This window comes from Rhinatrema bivittatum, chromosome 1 (assembly GCF_901001135.1).
Source record: "Rhinatrema bivittatum chromosome 1, aRhiBiv1.1, whole genome shotgun sequence".
Classification (NCBI taxonomy): Eukaryota; Metazoa; Chordata; class Amphibia; order Gymnophiona; family Rhinatrematidae; genus Rhinatrema; species Rhinatrema bivittatum.
This window is the reverse complement of record NC_042615.1, coordinates 310331072-310358470: the sequence shown is the minus strand read 5'-3', so window position 1 is coordinate 310358470 and position 27399 is coordinate 310331072. Positions and strand designations below refer to the sequence as shown.

At 48.3% G+C, this 27399-nt stretch overlaps 1 protein-coding gene across 2 annotated transcripts in view; it reads right to left on the bottom strand.

Moving 5' to 3' along the window:
* Positions 1-27182, bottom strand: part of TRMT10A (tRNA methyltransferase 10A) — a 102180-nt gene extending 74998 nt beyond the window's left edge. The window contains exon 1 of one of the 2 annotated variants that reach the window (XM_029597290.1): positions 27046-27182. Coding sequence is in view for 1 of the 2 variants with exons in the window: in XM_029597281.1 (XP_029453141.1) it covers positions 26971-27006 (36 nt within the window). In the remaining variant the exon portion in view is untranslated. Of the gene's footprint in view, positions 1-26970; positions 27015-27045 lie in introns of those variants that run through there. The other variant, XM_029597281.1, reaches the window with a different exon arrangement.
* Between the last annotated feature and the right edge of the window lie 217 nt (positions 27183-27399).

Below are 27399 nucleotides of genomic sequence, written 5' to 3'. Positions count from 1 at the left end.
ACACTGAGAGCTGTTCCCATCTTCTTGATGAACTTCTAGTACAAGAGGTTCTCCGGTGGCGATGTATGATCTGGCGGCTCCAGCAGTGGGTCATGAGGGAATTCCAATAGAGTCTCTGTCTGACCCAAACAAAACAGGGTCACTCACCTAGGAGTGCAATGACGATGAGGGCAAGTCATGAGGTTCTGCCAACAGATTGTGAGGTGGAGCAGAGTGGTCCATTCTGTCCAACAACTAGACTCCTCTGCCAAACAAGGGGATGAGGAAAAAGCAAGAAGTATCAGCTCTCATGAAGTGTTTAACCATATAGGTGAAAGGTTCTGCTAGGTGGGATTGCTGTCGCTAGATTTTGGATTATAAGTTGAAGAGTCAGCCTCCTTGGAGAAGGTGAAGAAAGTTTCCACCAAAGTCGTGATCTGATCCAAAAATTGATACATCCTCTGACCTGTACTGTAGTAGGCAGTAGTACATCTTCTCCTCATACAAGGATTGGTTCCTGTATCTGGGACTGGGGTCTGCCCAAAGCAAGTGTAACTACAGAATATATAGGACTTGGTGCTTCAAGACGAAAACCTTCCACTATGAAGCAAGGTGGGGAAAGCACTCTAGTGATTGGAGGAGGTAGAGGCAATCATATAGCTGTATTAGAAGAGCACCTTGAAGAATTAGAAGCTTTGATGGAGTAGAAGTTTAGATGATTTGGAAGTCTTGGTTTGCTTTGATGGATGGTATTCTGATCCTGTTGAGGAATATAGAGCAATGCGTCTATGGAAGTGCCAAATGCATCAGCGCTGCACTGTGTGCTCCTGTCTTGGGATCTGAGGGCAGGGTTCTGGGTGCATCGCTGAACTGGAGCACCAATGCTTCGAAATAGTAGACAGGGTGTGATGCTTAGCCCTCGGTGCATCTAGCATTGATTGCACCAGTGCTGCATATGAGTGCTTTAATGCACCGTGGGTTGATCATTTCAATGCATCATATACTGAGCATGTCTATGCAACATATGCGAATGTATTAATACTCCATGTGCTGAGTGCAATCCGGAGTCCTGCACTGGGTGACTAAATGCAGAGTGCACCGAATGTCGATACACCCTTGTGCTGATGGTGCCAAAGCGTCTGAGCTTCAAGTGCTTGTGTTTCTTCAATGTTGGTTCTGTTGGTTCTAGTCTTGGGTGGTGTTTATGCAGGACAGCTGGCTGAAATTGAACCTGCAGCTCCAGAAGTCTTGGCTGAGCTACTGTTCATCTCTTTTCCCAGAAAGGCAGACAATGCTGCACTGTGGGATGAGGATCTGCTTTGACTCCTAAGACTTATGCTCCTCAATACGGTGCTCCCTGGAGCATTATGAAGGCAGGGACATCCATCCACAAGTATAACAGTTCCTTTGGTCATGCTCAGGGCCCAAGCAAATATAATCCAGCTTGTGGCCACTGGTAATGGACATTACCCTTCCACATATACACTGTTTAAACCACTCAGGTAATTTATGAGAAGTTTAACTAGTTCAAAAGAGAAAGAAGTAGGTCCTTCATCACTAATGCACCTGGTATAGCAAACTTCTGATAAACCATAATCCTCCTTTTGTGATGGGTGATGCGGGTGAGAACCCTTTGTGCTGCAGGGTAGTTGACACAGCCTCATAAGTGAACCTACAAGATTTACGCTGATAGCTGGTGAATGTGCCCTGTAGAAGGAAAGACTGGAACTTCAAATATACCAGCTGCCTCCCCCACAGGTTGAGCCCTTGGGTTCCAGGCGGGTCCTTTAACGCAGTGGCTAGAGCAAGAGTCCAATGGCACGCTGGGGTCAGGGCAGGCAGCAAATTAATGGAGTCGTACATGGGCCAAGGTTAGGGCAAGTGTCAAGGGTGGTCAGGTCCAACAGCAAGCAATCATGGTCAGGTCCAGGCAAGAGGTCAGATCCTGAAATCAGGACAAGGACTCACGGAAGATACTGGACGAGATGGGCAATACAAGGCCAGGCTGGATGAGATAAGGCTGAAGAGGCGAGACTGGATGAAGAATCAGGAACACAGGATACAGGAACGCAAAGGCAACATGCACTGCTAAGGCAGGAGACCCATTGCTAAGGAGAGGTAGTAATGCCAGGCCCTTGCTTAAGTAGGTTGGTCAGCCTGATGTTATCTGAGGGCACCGCTCAGCATTTCCCACCACGGTGCCTATATAATGTGCACATATGTGCACGCATCTATAGGACAGCAGCAGGAGAGATGGCTGGCGAAGTCTTGGGTTGTGCTGCACACATTTGGAGCAAGAGGCTGTGTGCTGGCCGCTGAACAGGTCTGGCCATGTCGAGGGTGAGTGAGGTGGCTCATGGGACCCTCCTATGAGTTGTTGAATGTAAACCCCCCCCCCTAATATAATATAGAATGGTGAATCCTTGGGCCGATGGCAGATGACAGTGCACCCAGGAGGATATCATGAGAGGGACCACCGACTAGGCTGGAGTATAGAGACAGACACAGATAGTTCTTTATTAGACAGGTAGTAGAACCACCAGAGGTGATAGCAGTGAGCTGATGTGCCCGGCAGGGCTGATGTCCTTCAGATCCTGGAACTTCTAACTCCGGGTTTGCTGAGCTGTAGAAAGAGAATCATAGATAGTGAGTAGACAGGGAATGCTGGATACATAACCAGAAGTAGATGATACACTCACATAGATTAATAAGAAGGCTCAGTAGCTGGAGAGAGTTAGGCCCTCGAGGAGCGAGTACCTGGTTCCAGGTACAGCTCTGAGAGAGTGATGGTAACTCACAGTTATCTATCTCTGTAATGGTTTCTTAGGCAATAGAGAATAGTTAGTATATTCAGGAACAGGAGTCTCTAGGCGAGTACTGGTTCCTATATGCAAACTGAAATAAGAACTCACAATATCTGCATATGAAATAGCTTCTGAAATAGAAGAGAGTCTTCGGAGGGTTTTAGGAATATGGGCCCTCGAGGAGCGAGTACCGGTTCCTATCTGCAATCTGTAATAATAACTCACGATCTCCGTACCTGTGATAGCGTCTTAGACAGAAGAGAATCTTCAGAGTTCTAGGAACATGGGCTCTCAAGGAGCGAGTACCGGTTCCTATCTGCAACTGGAATAGAAACTCACAATGTTCACGTCTGCGATCGCTTCCAGGCAATAGGGAGTCTTCTGAGCATTCAGGGACATAGGCCCTCGAGGAGCGAGTACCAGATCCCATCTTAGCAATCTGAAAACAAGAAGAGAGAGCAGTGCCCCCGAGGAGCGGGTACCCCTGGTAAGTTCGAAGAGACAGAGCAGCGGAGAAAGAAGCGGGTCGAGATGATCCCCGCAATCAATCCCTTGCTAACTCGAATCGTAAGCGTAAGCAAAGACCTTTTATGTTAGAAGCAGATGACGTCACTACGGGGGTATGCCCCCGAGGTTTGCACCCTTACTGGTACAAACCTCAGAGCGCGCGCGCCTATGTCATCAAGAACATGGCGGATCTGCAGCATCATGCCAGCCCGGGGACTCTGGGAAGAACGGCGAGGAGAAGCCGCGGCAGTAACTGTCCATCAGACCCGAAGGGAGTTGCCTTAGAGGTAGAGAGGGTAGAGCGAGGGCAAGAGCAGGCACGAATGCAAAGTTAGGACTGTGAGCAGAGCTGCCAAACAGAAGTAATCATGAATACATTTGCCTATAGTAATTTACAAACCCCAGAAGCGCTGCAGCTTCTTGAGACCTATGGGCCAAAGCTACTCTAGTATGGCCTTTAATTTGTCTGGGTTAATACACAGGCCTTGGTGGACGATAATATATCCCAAGAAGAGAAGCTCTTCCTATCCGAAGGTACACTTCTCTAACTTGGCATAGAGGTGGTGCTCATGGAGTCTCTGGAGGACCTGTTTCACATGACATTGATGCTCCGGCAAAGATTTAGTGAAGAAGGTCCCAGAAGATCTCACAGACCATAAACTGGAAGACTGCAGGGGTTTTACATAACCCGAAGGGCATCTCTAGGTATTCATAGTGTCCATCACGGGTGATGGACTTCCATTCATTACCTTCTTGGATCCTGATTAATTTGTATCCTCCAAAAGATCCAGCTTAGTAAATATCTGCATGCCCCAAAAGCAATCAAAGAGCTCAGAGATCAAGGGAAGAAGATAGCGATTCTTCTTGGTAATGATGTTAAGACCACAATAGTCAATATAGGGACGCAACGACACATCCTTCTTCCCTACAAAAAAGAATCCAGCTCCAGCAGGTGATGAGGAGAGACAAATGAAGCCTCCATCCAAATTCTCTTTAATATAGTTTGTCATAGCCTCTGTTTCAGGGGAAGAAAGTATGTATACACTGCCTCTGGGCGGAATCTTGCCAGGGACCAAGTCAATGGCACAGTCGTAAGAGCAATGGGGCGGCAGGACATTTGCCTGCTGCTTGCTGAATACATCTGCAAACTCTGTGTATTTGGTGATAGACCCAAAAGCTCTAAGGTAGTAGTCCAAGCCAAGGGAATCACAGGTGAAACTTTGGCAAGACATCGCTCATGACAGAGCTCCACTTGGCAATCTATAATATAGCCCACTTGATGTGGGGCTGATGTAGCATGACTCACAGTAGGCCCAAGATGACTGCACTGACTGCTTTGGGTAACACAAAGACTGGTTTGTTCACCATGCAGAATCCCTGTGTGCATGGTGAGGGTTAAGGTGGCTTTTCTAACACATCAAGGCAAAGGTTCTCCGTATATGGACGAAACAGAGTGAAGTGTCCAAAGGGACTGCTGGTATCTAGTAGTGATGGACCAAAAGCCTCAGGGATGAAGTTGCCACCAGCATCAGCATCCAAGGCGGCAAGAGCTTCTACAGAATAGCCCCAATAGAGAGACATATTGGTATTAGGAGTTGTAGAGAGGTGAAGGGATGACCTAGGGTAGCCTATTCCACCAGGCTAGGTCCTTGAGTTTCCTGGCTTATTTGGGCAGTGACTTACGAATTGCCCAGATGTTGTACACTACAAGTACAGGATGAGACTGCAGCACCTTTGCTTCTTCTCCACAATTTAAAGCGATCAACCTACACTTCTGGGGGAATTCTATACTGCGGAATGCAGAATTTGCACAGAATTCCTCTCCTGCACAGAATCTGTATTTTTTGTGCAGAATTTGGAGAAAAAACTGTGGGTCGCAAGCTGAGCCCATCCCGCTCACGGTCTGAGTCAAGGGAGGCCCAAGTGGACTGTGAGTGGAACCCATCATGCTTACAGCCGAAGAAAAGGGAAGCCGGTAGCTGCAAGTGGAGCCCATCCCACTCGTGGCAGAAGAGGGAGGCCAGTGGCCACGAGAGGAGCACATCCTGCTTGCGGTCAAAGTCAAGGGAGGTCCCAACTGACCGCGAGCGGAGCCCATACTGCTCTTGGCAGAAGAGAGAGGCCAGCGGCCAAGACTGGTGCTCATCCCGCTCGCAGCAGAAGAAAAGGGAGGCCAGTGGCCATGAGCCCATCCTGTTCGCAGAAGAAAAAGATGAGTATGTATGCCAGAGAGAGGGAGTGAATGTATATGTGTGAGAGAGGGATTGGGTGTGTCTGCATGTGTGAGGGAGGGTGCCTATTTATGTGTGCAGAGGGTGTGTGTGTGTGTGTGAGAGGTAGCCTGTATGAGGGTAGGCGAGTGTGTGCATATATGTGCATGAGAGAGGGAGCCTGTGTGAGGATGTGTGTATGTATGCACACATGAGAGACAGAGGGAGCCTGTATGACTGCGTGAGTTAAAGGGATAGAGGGAGTGTTGTGTGCAAGACAGAGGTAGCCTTGTGAAGGTGGGTGACTGTGAGTACAAGACAGGGAGGGTATGTATGTGAAAGAAGGACCTTGTGAGGGAGGGAGTGTGTGTGTGTGTGTGTGTGTGTGCGCGTGAATTGTATGTCAGCAAGAGAGAGAGAGGAAAGCCTATGCTAGGGTGTGTGTATAACAGGGACAGAGGGAGCCTATGTGAGGGGCGGGTCAATCTCTGGGAGTGGAGGACTAGGGGGTGGACTGGAAGGGGTTGAGCATGGAGGGGAACAGGAAAGATAGAGTTGGAGCCTGTGAGAGTAGAGTGAAAGGGGTCTGGCTAGGGGAGAAAGGGGAGAGGCAGAAGGACACTCATACACTGTACTTTTAGGGAAATTCTGCTCAAAATATTTAAAATTCTACATCTTTGAATAATAACTTTTCTGCATTACTTTATAAATTATTTTGATGAATATAAAGTATGCAGAATTTTACAGAATTTTAATTTTGCATAGAGAATTCCCCCAAGAGTAAATCTGTATGGCCTCTACTGGCTCAGGAGGTGAATGGGAAGTCACTAGCCGCTGGAAATTCGGGACAAGACAGATGAGACGGCAAGCCGAGCCCCTTTCCTGGGCCATTCTTGATGGCTAATGATTGCTCCAATGTCTACAACAGATTCCTGGCAGTAAACTCATTTTTTATGTATTCTGAGAGCCCTTGCCTGAAGACTGCAGTCAGACTCACTACTCCACTGAAATTCAGAAGCCAAGGTGTGGAAGTACACCACGTACTCCCCCCACAGACCGAGAACCTTGTCTGATCTGCAGGAATTTGGAAGCTGTGCAACCACGCTCATTGAAAATCTACCAAAATTCTTGCAAGATGTAGTTCAAGTCTTCCAGGAGTGGATCATATCTTTCCCAGAGAGGCGAGGCCCATACCAGGGCGGAGCTGCCTAGCAAGGATCGAAAATAAATCATCTTGACTTTTTAAGTGGGGAAAAAAGGTGCCTGTAAGTCGAACTGTATCCAACATTGATTTAGGAAGCCTTTATATTTCACTGGATCTCCATTGTACCTCAGTGATAGACGCAAATGAAGGATAAGCGTAGTAGGCCGTATCATGGATACTGGAGCAGTCCGAGCAGCCATATCTTGGAGGTATGCAGCCATGGTATTCAGCTAATCCTGCTGCTGAAACTGAAGCTGATGCGCTAGTCCAGTAATGGCTGAGGTCTAACGCGAGTCCACCAAGCCCATGGCCTCAATCTGTGAAGGGTGGCGTGGGTTTAAGCCCTTTGTTCTGCAGCATAGCTGACACAGCCTTGTAGGCAAATCTACAAGGCCTACACCAGCAGTGGGTGAATATGCCCTCTAGTGGGACAGACTATAGCTTCACCTATACCAGCCGCTTCCCCCACAAGTTGAGCCCTTAGGCAGCCAGCAGGTCTTAGGCAGGTTCCTAGGGCAGTGGCTGGAGCAAGGAGAAATTACTGCTTACCTGATAATTTCCTTTTCCTTAATAAGGACATGTGGATCCACAACCAGTGGGTTATGCATCTCTACCAACAGATTTGGATGGAGCAAAGCTGACATCATGGTATATACATACCTGACATCAGTTCACCAGTATTCTCTGCAAAAGCCAACTGTGGACAAACTAATAAAACTTGATTATTAACAGATAACCATTCCAGCACTTACCCAACAGGAAAACACTGAGCTCAGATAGTGTAATAATACTAGTCTAGGGACTGGAATAACACTTACTAGTAATCCCTGGAACATGCAGCCACACAAGAGGACAATAGCACAACCATCCGGCAGCCAAGGTCAGGAAGGTGGATCCACCTGTCCTTATTAAAGAAAAGAAAATTATCTGGTAAGTAGTAATTTCTCCTTTCTTAGCATACAGACAGGTTGAGCCAAAACTAGTGGGATGTACCAAAGCTACTCTCAAACAGGGTGGAAGACTGCCCACGATCCGATCAACACAGCACACGCAAAGGTTGTCTCCTGCCGATTGTGCACATGCCTGGAAAAGGCGTATAAAGAGGACTATGTCGCAGCTCAGCAAATGTCAACGGGAGACAGCAATCTAACCACCACCCATGACAGTGCCTGAACCCTAGTTGAATGAGCCCTCGTCTGACTAGGCAATGGCTACTCAGCAACCACATACTTGGCCGTGACTACCTCCTTAATCCAGTGGGCTATCATAACCCACAACGCCAGCTCGCCCCGTTTACATCCACCGTGGAGAACAAACAGGCGATCCGTCTTTCAGCAAGGTTTAGAAACTTCCAAATATCACAAGATATGCCTCGTGACACCCAAGGGCTGTAACGGGCAATATTCCTCCGCATCTCTTTCCCTGTCCAGAGATGGCAGGGAAATTGACTAATTCAAGTGAAAATCCAAGACCAATTTTGGCAAAAAAGAAGCTGTATCGCCTCCGGAGTCACCTGTAAAAACAGCTCCCGACAAGACAAGGCCTGCAATTCAGATACTCTATGCGCAGAACAAATTGCCACAAGAAACACTGTTTTCAAGGTCAATAACCTCAAAGAAAGGTTACACAACGGTCAAAAAGTGAGGCCCGCCAAAAAATCCAAAACTAGATTGTTTGAGGCTTGACGTGAAGATCGAGGGTTCTTTCTTGTTCGATTAAGATTCCGCTCATTTTGATTTTTTGCAGGATAGATTGAGGAAGGGGTTGGCCCTTAATTCATTAAAGGTACAGGTGGCTGCTCCTGCCTGCTTCCGAGGTCAGATGAATGGTTCACCCTTGTTGGCTCATCCAGATGTGGCCCATTTCGCTCCTTTTAAGAAATGGCCCACATCTGGATGAGCCAACAAGGGTGAACCATTCATCTGACCTCGGAAGCAGGCAGGAGCAACTACCTGTACCTTTAATGAATTAAGGGCCAACCCCTTCCTCAATCTATCCTGCAAAAAATCAAAATGAGCGGAATCTTAACCGAACAAGAAAGAACCCTCGATCTTCACATCAAGCCTCAAACACACGCCAAACCCGCATATAGGCTAAGGAAGTGGAGAACTTTCTTGCCCCTAGCAAGGTGGCAAACAACACAGTGGAATAGCCACACGTCAGCAACGGAGCACTCTCAAAGACCATAGCATAAGACAAAATTGAGTCAGATCTTCATGAAGAACAGGCCCCTGCCATAGCAGATCTCCGTGAGATGGAAACTGGAGGGAAGAGTCCACCAGGAGTCTTCACAAATTTGCATACCATGGTCTTCTAGGCCAATCCGGTGCCACCAGAAGACCTTCCCCGTGTCACTTTCAATCCTCTGAACCATTCTGCCCAACATGGGCCACGCCAAAAAGGCATACAGCAGCTTACTCTCTGGCCACTCTTGCACAAGGGCATCGATACCAAAGGACTTTTGATCTTTCCTGTGACTGAAGAAGCGAGGAACCTTTGCATCGTGAGAAATTGCCAGCAGGTCCAGAAACGAAAGATCCCAGCAATCCACTACGAGCCGGAACGTCTCGTTTGCCAATTAGCATTCTCCTGGATCCAGACTCTGCTGAGAAAAGTCAACTCTTACATTGTCTTTTCCTGCAATGTGTGAGGCTGAGATCTTCTGAAGATGCATTTCCGCCCATAAGTTGGGCTATTTCCTGTGACACGTGCTGGCCCATGGTTCCTACTTGCCAATTGATGTATGCCACTGTCGTCGCATTGTCTGACATTATCCGGACTGCTCGACCCTGTAATCGGTTGCCAAATTTCAAGCATGCCAACCGGATGGTATGAGTTTCCAGCCGATTGATGCTCCAGAGAGACTGTTCTGTACTCTAGTGCCCTTGCGCAGTCAGCTCCTCGACCCTGGAGACACATCTCTCGTGAGTGCTAGACAGTCCGGTGATCTCAGGGAAACCCCCTTTCTTATATGATCTACCTGTAACCACCACTGCAAGTGTATGCAGATCTCCATTGGTAAACGAAGTTGAATCAAATAGTCCTGAGACTGTGGACTCCAACAAGACAGTAGAGTGCTCTGAAGAGGATGCATATGCACCCTCACCCACAGCACCACCTCCAGAGTCACTGCTATCAATCTGAGTACCTGTAGATAAGACCATACATAGAATGTAGATAAGACCATACATAGAATGTATCTATGTATCAGACGCACCTGAGCTATTAGCTTCTGAATACGGCCCTCCGGCAGAAACACCCTGCCCTGCTTCGTGTCCAACACGATACTCTAGTGACTGTGATGGCTGATTGCTCTTGGCCAGATTCACCAACCAACCTAGTTCCTGCAAAAATGGAATCACCTTGCACAAGACCTGAAGCTCTCTTCTAGACTCTTGGCCCAAATCAGCCAGTCGTCTAAGTACGGGTGTACCAGAATCCCATCCTCTCTCAACTCTGCCGCCACCACCACCATAACCATGGAATAAGTTCTGGGCGTGGTCGCCATACGAAAAGGCAGTGCTTGAAACTAAACGACACCCCAAAACCGTGAAACACAGAAATCGATGCTCTAACCAGATGGGAAGTCCAGAGACGTAAGAAACTCCCAACTATATTGTCGTTATCACAGAGCACAAGGTTTCCATGCGAAAATGAGTCACCAGCAAATGGCAGTTGACCCACTTGAGATCTAGGATTGGGTGAAAAGAGCCCTCCTTCTTGGGCGCAAGGAAATAAATGGAACATCGGCCCATATTTTCTTGGGATGTGGGCACTGGAACCACAACCTAAGGAGCCTTGACAATGTAAACTCCACTGCCTATCTTCTGCAGAGAGCTGCAGGGAAACACAATGAAAACATCCAGAGGAACACTGACAAACTCCAGCGCATAAACATCTCTTATCACCTCAGAACCCACTGGTCTGACGTGATTTTGACTTACCTCCGATAAAAAAGCAAAAAGATGACCCCTTATCTCCTGTTCCCGGGGGTGGGTGGCACATCTTCATTGGGAGACTCGGTGGGCTCCACTACCCGAGCCTGCACCCTATCTGGATTCCCTAGGACAAAAGGACTGAGACCTACCCAAAGGACGAGCCCTCTGAAAGGCCTCTCCTCTGTAGGGGTGAAAACATTTGAATCCCCTAGTATGACCTGTCGTGCTGAAGGAGCGCGACATCTGTTTCTTATCCTCTGGCAACCAAGGAACCTGGGACTCACCCCACTTATTGGCCATTTTCTCAAGCTCACTCCCAAACAAGAGTGAGCCTTTAAAGGGCAATTTCATAAGGTTAGACTTCGAGGTTGTATCGGCCAACCAATTTCTCAGCCACAGCTGATGCCTGGCTGCTATTACTGAAGCCACCCCTCTGGCCAAAGTGCAGACCAAATTGCAGCCCACATCTGCCAAAAAGGTGGCTGGTTCCATCACTGCCCTGGAATTCACACCAGATTCAATCGAACTCCTGAGAGAGAAATAAACAAGAGCAAGCCACCAGGGAACAAGAAGCTGTCTGCAAAGTTACTTATTTATTTAGGGGTTTTATATACCATTGTTCCAAACTAAGATCACAAAGGTTTACAAGGGAATATTCATATCCTTATTCAATTTTCACAATCTGGGTTAACATTCATATTTTAGGTCAACAATACATCAGTAAAGGGATTCTAGGTCATATTCATTCATTTCCTAGGTCAACATAACATTGTGTACAAGTTCTAATTCTCCTTACATTACGCTCTATATAGCTTTACACTTAATGCTCATTCTACTAAGAAAATCTCTTGTCCTGACAGTGAAGCTATCGGCTTATTGGTGTTCGTTTAATCATAAGCATTTCTAAAGAACCATGTTTTCAGTTCACGTTTGAAACTATTTCTTTCTGTTATTAGACATAGGGACTCTGGAACAGAGTTCCACAATTTAGGGCCTGCTATGGAAAACATGGTCTTTTAATTTGTGTTAGGGGTATGTTCCATGTTGTGGGTACCTTTAGCAGTCCTTTATTTTGTGATATTAGTGCTCTCTGCAATGTGTACAATTGAAGTGTCACTACTAATAAGCTTGGATTAATGTTATTAAAAATTAGAGTTAATACTCTGTAATGAATTCTGGGTTGTATCGGAAGCCAGTGCAGTGCTATCAGCGAAGGGATGATGTGATCAAATTTCCTTGTTCCTAGTAAGATACTAGCGGAATCTTTTGTAGTAATTCATTACCATTGCTTTAAAAGCCTGCTTAAGGATGGCCTCAATTCTCCTATCCTATGCATCCTTCAAGGCCGCTCCCCCTTCTATGGGGATAGTCCACTGGGTAACGGCACACACAAGCGCATCCACTTTCAGAAAGTGCAATTGCGCTCTCGCAGCTGGATCCAGGGTGTACAGTCCTTCCAAGGATCGTCCCCCTTTAAAATTAGTTTCTGGGGCGCCCTATTCAAGATCAATCAATATTTGAAAGGCCTTCGTAACAGGAAAGTAACATGAGGTTTTACATAAAGAAATCAAAATGGGATCTTTCTTTGGCTCAAACATGGATTCAGCCCCCGGTACTCCCAGCATCTTCAATGTCTGGGAAATCAGAGCTGGTAATTCATCTCTTTGAAAGAATAGCAACATAGTTCTATATGTGTCGCGCGCCGAAGGAGTGCGTCCAAAGGAGCAGGCCCCTTTGCGTGCCACTTCGCGCAGCCCATTCAGCGCACCCTCCAGTTTGTTTCCTCCTTCCTAATTTTATTTTTCTCTCTCAACGCTGAAGAAAACAACCCTCATAATATACAACCAATTACTGTCCTCTACCAACTCTACTCACAAATATAACTCGTAATCTCCTTACAAACTAAAGGAAGCTCAAACAGAAGATAAGAATATGACTAACAAAATCCCACCTCCAAACAAACAACCCATGCCCTCTAATAACCTTTCAGCACAAAAGAAGCACCCAGCCTCTAAACCTCTCTACAAACTGAAAAAAACCAACAAACAACAAAAACACACATATCCAATTCTCAAGCTATATGCTACTTTCATTTATACTTGTCAATGCCCGTTCAATAATAAAAAAAAATTCCTCTGTTCAATGACCTACTCATTGAATCCAAACCAGATTTCATCGCAAAAACGGAAACCTGGCTCATAAACAGAGATTCCGTACTAATTAACCAACTGTCCAACCAGGAATACAACACCTCCTCAATTCCTTTGTCCTTCAAACATATCTCCACCATTCGAAACTACTTTAATTCGCCAAAACTACAGATCTGCCTCGTTTACTGTCCTCCAGGAGCTCTCGAAAAAAACTGCTCCCCACTAATTGAATATATCATGAATAACATATCTCTCAACAAACCCATCATCATCCTTGGTGACTTTAACATACACTTCAACTTACCCAACCACTCAAAAACCTGCCAAACTATCATTGATGCACTATCAACACTAAACCTAAAGCAAATAATCCAATCTCCAACTCATAAAGCAGGTCACACCATTGACCTCATGTTTATGAACACTGAAGTCTGGCAATCAAATACTACTCAAACCATAGAGACACCTTGGTCTGACCACCACCTAATCCAAGCCAACTTATCTATCAACTTCAACCTTAAAGCACCTCAAATCATTCCAAACAAAATATCTTCCCGCCCTCCGTTCAACACTGAACTTCTACAAAAAACATTTCAAGCCGAACTAATCAACATAAATCTATCTAACTCCGAGGATGCAACAACATCATGGCTAAATATCACGAAACTAGTAGCAGACAGCATCAATCCCATTATTACAAAGAAAAAACAACAATCCAAACACAACTAGTGGTATAATGATAACATCAGAACTGCCAAACGTATACTCAGGAAAAAAGAAAGAGAATGGAGAAAAAACAAAAATACAACCACACTAAATATTTATCGGAGCCACTTAGCACAATATAAAAATATCATCAACAAATCAAAAAAGGAATTCTTCTCCAACAAAATCTCCAAATTTCATCATAACCCCAGAATGTTATTCTCAATAGTTCAGAAACTTACTAAAACCACCCAAGATTCTACATGTACCAAACATGGAAGCGATGACTTTGCTGACTTCTTCAACAATATAAGAAAATTACTTCTTACCTGCTAATTTTCGTTCCTGTAGTACTATGGATCAGTCCAGACGGTGGGTTATGTCCCCCGTCCAGCAGATGGAGTCAGAGCAAACTTCGGAGGGTGCTGGCATATAAGCCGGTGCACCCCTCCTGTATCCTCAGTATCGAGAATATCAAAGCCAAGGAAGAATACTGGACAGACCAAGGCAGGTGGATCAAGCAAAACCCTGAACAATCAACTGTAAACCGTGAAAAAAACTATGCAACGTGCAATAAGAACTGTCCAAACAGGGACAAACACAGACACACAGGTTCAGATCCCCGAAGGGAGAATAACCAGGAGAATAGGAAGACAGGAGAGACGAACGAGCAGGTTCCCTCCTAGATCTCAAGAGACGTCCAGGGAGGGCGTCTGGACTGATCCATAGTACTACAGGAACGAAAATTAGCAGGTAAGAAGTAATTTTCTTTTCCCTGTACGTACTAGGATCAGTCCAGACGGTGGGATGTACCAAAGCTTCCCTAAACCGGGTGGGTCCCCGGGAAGCCTGCTCGAAGGACCCTGTCCCCAAAGGAACCAGACTCAGATACCTGTACATGGAGCCGGTAATGTCTGGAGAACGTGTGGAGAGACTTCCAGGTCGCCGCACGACAAATTTCCTGCGCAGAGACGAGCTGGGACTCCGCACAGGAGGCAGCCTGGGCTCGGAGAGAGTGAGCCTTGAGACCCGGCGGGGGATCCTTTCCGGAACCGATGTACGCCGAAGTCACCGCCTCCTTGAGCCAGCGCGCAATCGTAGTCTTGGACGCTTGACTACCCTTTCTAGGCCCCGACCAGAGCACGAAAAGGTGATCGGAGACCCGGAACTCGTTAGTCACCTCCAAATAACGGAGAAGGGTGCGCTTCACATCCAGGCGGCGAAGAGACAGAGGAGCATCAGTCGGGAAGGCAGGCAGCTCCACTACCTGGTTCACGTGGAAGGAGGAAACCACCTTCGGCAGGAACGAAGGGACAGTCCGGATGTGAACCCCCGAGTCCGTGAACCGGAGGAAGGGTTCCCGACACGAAAGAGCCTGCAGCTCGGAGATACGCCGCGCCGAAGCGATGGCGACCAGGAAGACCGCCTTCAGAGTGATGTCCTTGAGAGTGGCCTGCCGCTGGGGCTCAAAGGGAGGACCCCCTAGAGCCCGCAAGACCAGGTTGAGATTCCACGAAGGACAGAGAGGACGCACCGGCGGACGTAGGCGCTTAACTCCCCGGAGGAATCGCGAGATGTCCGGATGAGCCGACAGACCAGGCCGTCCCGCGGCACGAGCCAGCGACGCGAGAGCGGAGACCTGCACCCTCAGGGAATTATAGGAGAGGCCCTTCTCCAGCCCCTCCTGCAGGAACGCCAGCACTAGATGACAGGATACTGCAGTCGCGAAAGCCCCCCGCGCCGAGCACCAGACCTCAAAAACCTTCCATACCCGCACATAAGCGACCGATGTGGAGGCCTTCCGTGCCTGGAGGAGCGTATCTACCACGGGACCGGCGTAGCCTTTGCGCAAGAGGCCCCTCCTCTCATAAGCCATGCCGCAAGACAGAAGTGTTCCGCCTGCTCCGAAAATACCGGGCCCTGGCGGAGCAGACGTGGCAGGTGCGAGAGACGAAGGGGCTCGCCCACCGCCAGACGAAGGAGATCCGCGAACCACGGGCGCCGCGGCCACTCCGGAGCCACTAGAATGACCCGACCGACGTGTTTTTCTATTCTCCTTAGCACCTTGCCCACGAGGGGCCAGGGGGGGAAAAACGTAGAGCAACAGCCGAGGGGGCCAGGGAAGGGCCAGGGTGTCGACGCCCTCCGCGCCACGCTCCCGCCGACAGCTGAAGAACCGAAAGGCTTTCGCGTTGACCGCTGACGCCATGAGATCCAACGCGGGCGTCCCCCAGCGTCTGACAATGAGAGCCATCGCCTCGTCGGAGAGGGACCACTCTCCCGGATCCAACACCTGACGACTCAGATAATCCGCCTGGATGTTGTCCACCCCGGCGATGTGGGAGGCTTCCAGACGGTCCAGGAAACGTTCCGCCCAATCCATCAGACGCGCCGCTTCCAGCGCCACCAGTCTGCTCCTGGTGCCCCCTTGCCGGTTGATGTAAGCCACCGTCGTCGCATTGTCCAAGAGGACTCGGACCGCTCGTCCTCTGATCATGGGCAGGAACTGCACGAGAGCCAACCGGACCGCCCGGGTCTCCAGGCGGTTGATTGGCCAGGCCGTCTGTTCTTTCGTCCACAGACCCTGCGCCGAGCTCCGGAGACACACTGCCCCCCAGCCGGACAGGCTGGCATCGGTGGTGACCACAATCCAGTCCGGCGTCTCCAGGGGGCATCCTTGGGATAGATTCCTGGGATCCAACCACCATCGCAAGCTGGCCCTGGCGGTCGGAGGGAGAGGAAAGATCGCCTGATAGTCCTGGGAGACCGGCTTCCATCTCGAGAGAAGGGACATTTGCAGGGGCCTCAAGTGTGCAAACGCCCAGGGGACCAGGCTGATTGCGAACGCCATAGAGCCGAGGACCTGCAGGTAGTCCCGCGCCGTGTGAACCTGGAGAGCAGAAAACCTGATGATCAGCTCCCGCAGGGCTTGCGCCTTGTCCGGCCGCAGGAAGACCTTGCCCTGTACCATGTCGAAGCGCGCCCCCAGGAAGTCCAACCGTTGGGACGGAAGGAGACTGCTCTTGTTGAAGTTCACCACCCAGCCAAGGGACTGTAGGAAGGACACAACTCTGTCGACTGCCGCCCGCCCTTGCGGCAAGGACTTTGCTCTGATGAGCCAGTCGTCCAAATAAGGGTGTACGAGAATGCCTTCCCTCCTCAGCGCTGCTGCCACCACTACCATAACCTTGGAAAAGGTCCTGGGCGCGGTCGCCAGACCGAAGGGCAGCGCCTGGAACTGAAAGTGTTGACCCAAGATCTTGAAACAAAGGTACCTCCAATGGTCCGGACGGATCGGGATATGCAGATAAGCTTCCGTGAGATCGAGGGAGGCTAGGAACTCCCCCTGATGAACCGCCGCGATGACGGAGCGGAGCGTCTCCATACGAAACCTGGAGATCCGAAGCGTCTTGTTGACCTCCTTGAGATCCAGGATAGGGCGAAAGGAACCGTCCTTTTTGGGAACCACGAAGTAAATTGAATAATGTCCCGAGCCCACCTCTCCTGAGGGGACGGGCGCAATGGCTCCCAAGTCCAGGAGACGGTCCAGCGTCTGCTGTATCCCCAGCCGCTTGATGCTGGACCCGCAGGGAGAAAAGAGGAACCTGTCCCTGGGAGACCGGACAAATTCCAACGCGTAACCGTGCCTTAGGATGTCGAGGACCCAGCGGTCCGTGGTGATGTTGGCCCACTCCTCGTAAAACAGAGCGATGCGCCCCCCAATCCGGGGTAGCGAGGAGAGGGCCAGCCTGGCATCATTGCATTGACTTGCCGGGGGCTCCCTGAGCCGAGGAGTCCCTGGAGGGTCTGCGGCCACGAAAAGGCCGAGTCCACGACTGCGACCGGTTAGACGGGGTCCTCGGGCCTTGCTGTCTGGAACCCCTGTAGCGCCTCTGAGCGCGGTACCTGTTCCTAGGAGTCCCCGTGGACGGACGAAAGGACCGGCGACGGTCCTCTGGAAGCTTGTGGACCGAGTTCTCTCCCAGGGTCTTGATAATCTGATCTAAGTCCTCTCCAAAGAGGAACCTGCCCTTAAAAGGCAGGGCACCCAGGCTAGACTTGGAGGAAGCGTCCGCAGCCCAGTTCCGAAGCCACAGGAGGCGCCTGGCGGACACCGCCGACGCCATGGTCCTCGCCAGGACCCGCAGCAAGTCATGTAACGTGTCTGCTCCGTAAGCGATCACCGCCTCCAGCCGGTCAGCTTGACCCGCCTCGTCCGGTGGCAACTGCTGGGAAGTGAGGAGCTGTTGGACCCATCGCAGACCGGCTCTCTGGGTAAGGGAACCGCATATGGCCGCGCGGACTCCCAGTGCCGAGACCTCGTAGATCTTCTTGAGGGCGACCTCCAGCTTCCTGTCCTGGATATCCCGTAGGGCAGTGCCTCCCGTGACCGGAATCGTAGTGCTTTTCGTGACGGCGGAAACCGCTGAGTCAACCTTGGGGACCTTCAGAAGATCAAGAAAATCGCTCGGGAGAGGATAGAGCTTATCCATGGCCCTGCTAACCCGAAGGGACGCCTCCGGGTTATTCCACTCCCTCACGAGGAGGTGTAGGAAGGAATCATGGATCGGAAACGTCCGTGCCATGGGACGGAGACCCGCTAAGACAGGATCACCCTTGGATGTAGCGGAGGCCACGGAAGGCGCTGGAGGCCCCGGGGGCTCGACTGGGGGGTCAAGGTCCAATTCCTGAAGCACGTGCGGAATGAGATCCGTCAATTCCTCCTTGCGGAAGATCCGCAGGACCCGTGGGTCGTCGCATTCCAGGTGTGCTGAGAGTGTCTCGTCGTCCGCCTGCGACGCCGGGTCGCCCCCCCAGCCCCGGTAGGGGCGCGGGCGTAATCAGGGGGGCCCTGGGGCTGCCTCCCCCGGCCCCTAATCCTGCCACCGACACACCTGCCAGCCTTGGGGCTTTAGCGGGAGGAGGAGTGGGAACCGAGCCCCCTGTGGATTCAGGCTCTGTAGGTACGCTTGGTGCATGAGCACCACAAAATCCGCCGAGAAACCCGATGGGCCCGCTGATGGGGTGGGAAGGGGGTCCTTGGAAAGCCCGGAGGCGGAGGAGGAGGGAAGAGGCCCCGGATCCAGGCTCGGGGGTGCCAGAGGTAAAAAGTCCCCCGAGGTTTCTTCTGCGTCAGAGCCCATGCTACTTTCCAGCTCCAAGATGGCCGCCGCTCCCGCAACGACGGGGGCGGGCCCAGCCCCCGAGGCCCGCGGCGCTCGGCTCGCGGTGGAGAAGTGGGCAGGAGAGCGGTGCTAGTCTCCCCTCCAGGAAGGCACCTGCCGCAGAGACCGTCCCTCGATGCGGCCTGTTCCGGGCCGCCACAGGCTGAACAACGGACGCGCTGCATCACGAACGTCCGGGGAGGGGGGGGCCAATGCACACGAGGCAGCAACGCCGAAGAACTCGCCGCGGGAGGAGCGGGCCGCCGCGCCCGAGCTCAACTCAAATCCGCCCCAACAGCCCCGGGGGCGGCAGGGGAATGAAACGTCCGTGCCACCTGCGGTCCCGGGGAATGTGACGTCGCGGGACCGCGGGGAGAGGGCGAAAGACCGCGACTGAAGTGAGGGGAGAGGCTGGCCCCACCAGCATCCACCGATGGAGAACGCCAAAAGCGAGCTAGAAAGGAAAAAATACAAAAACTCCCCCCCAAAAACACTTACCCTGTGCCCCTCCGGGATAGGAAGCTAGACGGGGTGGGGGGGGAAGGAAGGAAGGAAGAGGCAGTCCAAATGGCAAGCCTGAAACAGAAACAAACGTGGCGCCAGCCGAGCCGGCTCACCACCAGAACAAAACTTTTTTTTTTTTTTTTTTTTCAAACTAATAAGATTTAATAACTTGATCCACCGGAAAGATAGAATAATAAGAAAAAACAAGTGACAAGTCACTCAGTAGAAGGAACCATGAGTTCCCCTTCTCACATCTGCTGGAGTCAGAGAGATACTGAGGATACAGGAGGGGTGCACCGGCTTATATGCCAGCACCCTCCGAAGTTTGCTATGACTCCATCTGCTGGACGGGGGACATAACCCACCGTCTGGACTGATCCTAGTACGTACAGGGAACTCATCTAATCCAAACCAACATAACCAACAACAACCAAAACATCAAACTGAACACTAAGATAACCTCATCATGGTCAAATTTTGATACCGCCTCCACTCTCGAAATGCAATCTATTATAAATAAAATGAACCCTGCCAGCCATCCAATAGACAACATCCCTATAACAACCCTCAAAACAATTGAACCCACCATATCTAAAACTATCACCAAAATCGTCAATTTATCCCTGACTGAAGGTAATTATCCCAAATGCCTCAAATCTGAAGTTATCAAACCTATTCTAAAAAAGAACAGGTTTGATAACTTCAGATTTGAGGCATTTGGGATAATTACCTTCAGTCAGGGATAAATTGACGATTTTGGTGATAGTTTTAATGGTTTTGGCTATGAACAGTAGGTTCATAGCCAAACTTAGATCCTGAAATCCTTAGATCCTGAAATCCTCGCTATCGCCCCATCTCAAACCTACCGTTCATAGCCGAAACCATTAAAAAAGTCGTCACACCCAACTTGACGACTATCTTGAAACAAACAACATCCTACCTCCAACTCAATATGGATTCAGAAAAAACCTAAATACAGAATCTCTCCTTCTCTCACTAAATGACATAATACTAAGAGGCTTTGACAAAGGTGAAAAATACCTACTCATCCTCCTTGACCTCTCAGCTGCTTTCGACAGCTGTTAGAACTGTTATACTGTTAGAACGACTGACTCAAATCGGCTTAACTGACACCACCCTACAATAGTTCTCTTCCTATTTATCTGACAGAACCTACCAAGTTTTAATCAATAACAACCCATCCAAAAAGATCAACCTCAACACTGGAGTTCCCCAGGTATCAGCATTATCCGCCACCCTATTTAATATATACCATCTGCCAATTACTAAAAGATAATGGAATCACCCACTTTCCTCTACGCCGACATTCAACTTCTAATTCCCATCCAAAATTCGATCGAAGACACCTACAAGAAAATCTCGACTCTACTTATCTCAATTAAACATCTCCTAAATTCTCTGAAGCTCATAATCAACATAGACAAAACTGAAATAATACTCATGGACAAAAAACCCAATTCAACTCCGCCACCCCTGCCTTTACTTGACAAACAAATGAACTCTATACTCCCCACCACCCACACCAGGAACCTTGGAATTATCATCGATAAAGAACTTTCATTTAAGAACCACATATCAAATAAAACTAAAGAAGGATATCACAGACTTCTAACCCTAAGACACTTAAAACCATTTCTTAACCCTTATGATTTCAGAACGGTCTTACAACTACTCATTTTCTCCACCTTCAACTACTGCAACTCCTTACTAATTGGAATACCTTATTCAAATCTCAAACCGCTCCAGATTCTGCAGAACTCAGCAGCCAGAGTTCTGACAGGAACAAAAAGAAATGAACACATAACGCCCATATTGATCTCACGTCATTGGCTCCCAATTAAAGCACGCATCGAACACAAATCAACTGGCCTTCCCTGATTAACAGCCGCCCCCCCCTCCCAATATACATTCCAGTCTAAAAGCCCCTCCTTGAAGCCCTATCCAGATATTCTGTGTATTTATATCTTAATTACATATGTATATAATGCCAGTTATACCTTACCTACTTATGTATATAGCTCCAGTCAATCATACTTCACTCATATATGTATATAGCTTCAGTCAATTACTAATTATCTCTATTCAATTAGTAATTAAGAGTTGTCCTATATCGATATATTTATTCTGATTTACTTTGTTAAGAAGTTGTCTGCCGTTGCTCTATCCTTCCTTACTGTCTCAAGTGTGCCCCTACCCTCACTGTTTACTAGCCCGGTTATATGTATTTTCAACCATTTTGTTACAATGTAAACCGGTGTGATATACCCACTAATGCCGATATAGAAAAGGTTTTAAATAAATAAATAAATAAAATCAATGACCATCATTCATAAAATTCTAAACAATGATCATCAAGGACTAAATGACAAACATAACCCCCCAGAATCCTCAAAGAAACCTACGTTCAAACAGCTGAGGATGCTTAAACATCCCCCCCATCAGAGATGCGCATCTAACAACAAGAGAAAGAGCATTTTCCATTGCCTCCCCTAAATTTTGGAACTCCCTACCTAAAGATCTGAGAACCCAACCCAACCTCAAAATGTTCAAAAAAGACCTAAAAACATTGCTGTTTCGCAAATTCTACACTGACCTTCATACTTCTGAACATCCTAACTCCCAATCGAACTTTCATCCAAAAACCTCAAAATAACTTCTCTCCAACCAAAACAAACAATCCCTCCTCCTCCACATAATGATACTTTCTGGACTTGAAATGTTTAACCTCTGTTTAATATGCACATCGTTATACTTTTTCCACAATTGTTAAGAGAGTTACAATTTAAATTTTGTAAACCGTAATGATGGCTTTACCGAATGACGGTATATAAAACTCAACAAATAAATAAATAAATAAATAAATAAATATGGCTCCAATCCCAGAAGAATTTCTCCATCCTCCAGAGGGTAAGGATTGGCTTCATCATGCGTGCCATCTGTGTCCCTATCGGTTAGATCCATAACAGATCTAGGTGTACTCCGATGCGTACCCACAGCATCAGGCATGCGGGAATCTGTCACCTACGATCCTGACTTGTTAAAATTGGCTGGGGCCAAGGACTGCGCCTGAAGAAGACTACAGTCCTTGAAAAACTTTCTACCCAAGAAAAGGCAGAGGGATCCATGGCAAAACCATGGGGCATCTGTCCTGTGCCCACTAAACTACATTCACCTGCTGACAAACCTGTTAGAGGAGCTCCAAAATCAGGCGACATCTCTGGCAGCTTTTTCCATTCCCGCATCAGACTGGGAAGAACCAGGCTTAGTAAAATTAGATGAAGGCAATGCTCCCTGAGCCTCCAAACAGGCTGACACAAGATAGCGGGAATGCCAGGCTGGGATGCCCGAATATGACAAGCAGCACAAGGGGTAAGGCGCTTAGGCTTCTTTGCTTTAGGCACCATCAGTCTGTCAGTAAGCTTTAAGAGGCGTCTATTAAGAGTGCACTCAACTGCATCCATGCTGCAAAAACTAGGCGCCCAAAATTTAGGTGTCCAAACGTTAGGTGCTCAGTGTGCCTCGATAAGCCCTCAAAACTGAGCTCACGCCAGGCTGCTCAGCACGTGTAAATAAGTGCGTGCGTGTGAACGCCCATATAGGTGACCCTATGTGCCCAACAGGGCACACAAATTGAGCACACAACTGGACACAGCTGGGCACACAAGCACGAACCAATGTAACTGAAGAGGGCAACCTTATGTGTAGGAATAACGTGTGAAAAACACTGCCGCCGCATACCACGCAGCGAACAAGACAAGACTGACAGCAGGGCCTAGCCAAAAGGCTGCTCAACCCACCAGGTTGCCCACGTCCATTAAGCTCCCCCGGAGGCAGGAATGAACATCAGATTGGCACAGCAAGTACGGAGACAGGAGGGAAGGGCAATCTCTATGTATCTCCCATTCTCTCTTTTTTTTTTTTTTTTTTTAATTACTCTTTACCTGAGCTCAGCCCATCCCAGCTGAGTACAAGGTCAGTCTCCAGCTGCACGGGGAGAGAGAGAAAGGACTTTCACCATCACACTTGGCTTCCTGCATCTGCTTGACTTTCAGCTTTTTTTTTTTTTTTTTTTTTACAGTTAAGTTCACACCGGCTTGAAAAAATCAACTTCCAGACCAAGGCATTCACCTGAGGGAGGAATTCAAAGATATCACCTCAGGAATTCTCAACTGAGGGAGGGACCATAAGGTATCACCACAGGAGAACAGGGAGAATAGATCTCCTTTTCTCCTTTGAAAATGTTTAAGCAATCCTCAATAGGGAGATGCATGCCCACCATTTGCTGGTGACGGTGAATACTGGCAGGCAGATGTCAGTGCAGGGGTATATATACACCATGATGACAGTTTGCTCCATCTCTATCTGCTGGTAGAGGTGCAAAACCCACTGGTTTTTGGGTCCACGTGTCCGTATGCTAAGAAAGAGTCCAATGGCATGCTAGAGTCAGGGCAGGCAGCAGACTAATGGAGTTGGAGACAGGCCAAGCTTGGGGCAGATGGCAGACAAGGGTGCTCAGGTCCAGGCAGCAGGCAATCATGGTCAGGTTCAAGTCAGGTCCTAGCAGCAGGCAATTAGGGTCAAGTCCAAGCAAGAGGTCATATCCAAAAGTGAGGCCAAAGATAGACAAGGACACACAGAAGATGGGCAATACAAGGCAAGGCTGGACAAAGAAGGCTGGATGAGATAAGGCTGGAGAGGCAAGACTGGATAAGACAAGAGTGGATGAAGAATCAGTAACTCAGGACACAGGAACTCAAAGACAGTACACATAGCTAAAGGCAAGAGGCCCTTGCTTAAGTAGGCCAGTCAGCTTGACATCAGAGGGCATGGCTCAACATTTCCCGCCATGGAACCTATATAACTTGCGCATATGCGTGCATCTAAGGTACAGCAACAGCTGGCGGTGCCTCGGGCCGCACTGGGCAGTGTTCGGAGGTTGTGTGTTGACCACGGGATGGATCTGGCCACATCGGGGTGAGCGAGGTGGCTTGCGGAACCTTCCTGTGAGCTGCCGAATTCAACACTTTTCTATAGAATTTGTCACCATGTTTTGTTTGGATTATCTCCCCTCCTGAAAATTTTTATTAGCCAACACTGTAGGTCTATCTCTAAAGTCACTCCTTCCCAACTAGGGTTGGCAGATTATATAAAATGAAGCCAACACGCATCATAGAAAAACTAGAAGCATAAGTTAGTCCATGCTACCTTTTTCCTTCTGTCAGGGTTGTTTCAGGTAGCGTGCAGCCCCACAGTGAATGACTGAAATTGGGCAGGAGTGTAAACCTTTTCCCAGGTGAAGGATTTTCAACACTGGGAAAGAGAAAACAGGGCTACTCCCCATACCCACCCTCCCCTGACCCTTACTAGAGCAATGTTTACCAACTTATGTGTCACGGTCCATGATGAGACCTGTTTATCATCGCAAAGCACAATCTATCCTGGTGGATTCAGAGTTGGACTTTCTTGCAGACAGGAGCTTGCTGTTCCTGCTGTAATTGTTTAATGGAAATGAGTTGGTATTTTTCTCTTTGGGGTCAGTCTCTCGTTGGCCTGCGAGATGCTGCTTGCTTTAACTCTTTGAATCCTAAGTTTTGGAGAGTTCCTGAGAGCCAGCCCCCCTTATTGCAGTGGTTTGGGGCATCCCTGTATTCAAGGCTGGATTTGGGGATAAGGAAAGACCTGCAGTGTGCTATCTCTCCTTCAGAGGGCAGACCAGACGAAGGAGTTTGAACTTTAAGTTGTCTTTTTTGAACTAGCTTCTTTGTTTTGAAACTAAGATCTATTCCATCCTTCCTGTCTCTTGCTTGATTTTTCCCCTTTTCAGGTTCAGAGACTTTTGTTCCACTGGGAAATGATGGCACTTGGTACCCAGGACTCAGTAATCAAACCTTTGTGAGAGTGGTGCCTTTCACCCTAAAAGAAGCTGAAGGTGTGGAGGAATTCGTCTGGCGAAGATCCCTGCTAATGGCATAAGGGGGAAGGAAATTGGAGGATTCAAATGAAAGGTAACAAGAACTTTGTTGCTGCTTTCTAGGTATCATACCAGACAGAGTTGAGGGCACATCTGGTACTACCCTAAGGAGTTACTAGGATTTAAGAAGCTTCCAGGAAATGTATTAAAGCTGGTATTACATTCTAATAAAACAATGGAACTAAATTCTAACCATCTACAGTAGGAAGAGCTGGGAACAAATTCGGAAGATTAAAGGATTGAACTAACTTCAATCACAATTTAAGAACTGGGAGTAACTGGGAAGGAGAAATTCAGTGTAAATAAAAGTGCTTCCAAAAGAATTGAGAGACTTTGCTAAAGAAGTGGAGTCACAAGTTTATTGATCAATCTGCTGTCTTATTTATTAACTTTACTTGCAATCCAAACTACTGTCCATAAAAGAAATTGGAAACCATCCTGCTTCTCAATTTGATACAGAGACAGTGATAATTGGCAGTGCTGATTATACAGGACAGAGAAGGGACTTTATTCCAAACAAGAACAGGGTATAAGAACTATTATTCATCCCTCAAGTGGAGCCTTGGAAATCAGATTGTAATGTTATCCAAGGAGCAAGTGAGGAATGAGAGATTTTAGAGTTGTGTGCAGAAAGAATCCCACCCTCTTTTTCAATTTGCCCCAGGTGCCAGTTCAAGGATCCATCCCACCCAGAGGTTAACAAGTTTTGGCATTAGCCCCAGAGTGTTAAAGGGCAGCATGCATGGCACAAATACAGGGCCAAATTTAAGATTTTGGCACCCCTTTGAAGCTGTCAGCACACTACCCTAAAGCAAGTAGAAGCAGACTCTTCTTTGACACCATATGTAGTTGCCTATACCTAAATCCAGACCTGCATAGATAGCTGGGCCCTGCTTTTTGCAGCACATATATTGCACACAGCACCACTTCATCTTTTGGGTTATGAACCTTCTCTTTTGAGTCCTTCCAACCTCTGTCCTATCTCCAGGCTGAATGAAATTGGGAGAACATGCCTCAAGCACTGGATGTGATTTAGTCTGAGAAGTGGGAGTAGGCGCAATAGTAAACGAGTTCTGGCAGCTATATATAATTAGCCTGCTGCTCAGCCCACTCCATTGACCTTATTCTGCACTTGAATACAGGAGCTGATCCATCATGACAGGTTCATTAATGTCTGTCTTCTCTCTCCCTTTCTTTTACAACTTGAAAGAGAGACTGGAAGAGCTTCTATAGCTCTTCTTTTAATCACTGGAGTCCTCTCCATATCCACACTACCTACTCAAAGGAGGCCGTCATGCCACATTTTGTTAACGTAGGGTGCATTGGGTTTGAAAAGATAGGGAAACTGCTCTAGAGGGAACAGGACAGCGCATGGAGCGCCAAGCACAGAAATCTAGCCTACTCCTAAGAGCCAAACTACAGCAGAAATACACAAACATAGGAAAAAAAATGCAGACTACCATCACCAAAGTTGACTTTAACTGGTTTATGACTTTTTTGTATCTCTGGTTTGATGTATTCAGACTCTGCGTGTGCCTTGTTTTCTTGCTCTCCATACACTGTCCTTATTTTTGCTCTGTTCACACTTTTCAGCTTCTCTTTGCTCTCTGTTTTTACAATACCCCTCTCTCTACCTGTTCCCGTCTCCTCAATCTGTACCTCCATTTTGCCACTTCCTAGTCCCTCCCTCTAGCCAGCTTCCTTCTCCTCTATGGCCCAGCAGTTGTCAGAAGGAGGCGAAGGGGAAAAGAAACGGCAAACACGAAGAACAGCAAAGAGGCACCGGGAAAGAAGGAACAACCAACATCCCACCTGACTCCCCCACCCGCCAAGCACTGTCTCTCTCATGCACGCTTTCCAACTCCCTTCCTTCCGCCCGCCCCTCACCTCTCCGTTCCGTTGCGCACGCGCCCAGTCCGGTCCGTTACGGCGTATTGTAGTTTTGGCCTAAGCTCGCGATGCAACACCGCCGCGAGCAACGGAAAGTATGGACGCCGGCAGAGCTCAAACTTTTCCGCCGCGCCACGCAGCGCTGATTGTGGGAGGAGATATTCTGCGCGCATATAACTCATCTGAAAGAAAGGACGTACGTGCAAGGGGATGTGCTTTGTCTGCACTACGATTCGACACCCAAAAACTAGAGTGATGGAATGTTGCATTTAAACTTTTTTTTTTTTTAAATTACACTAAATGTATATAGAATAAATAGCTTTTGTCTGTACTGTAATATGTGAAGGACAT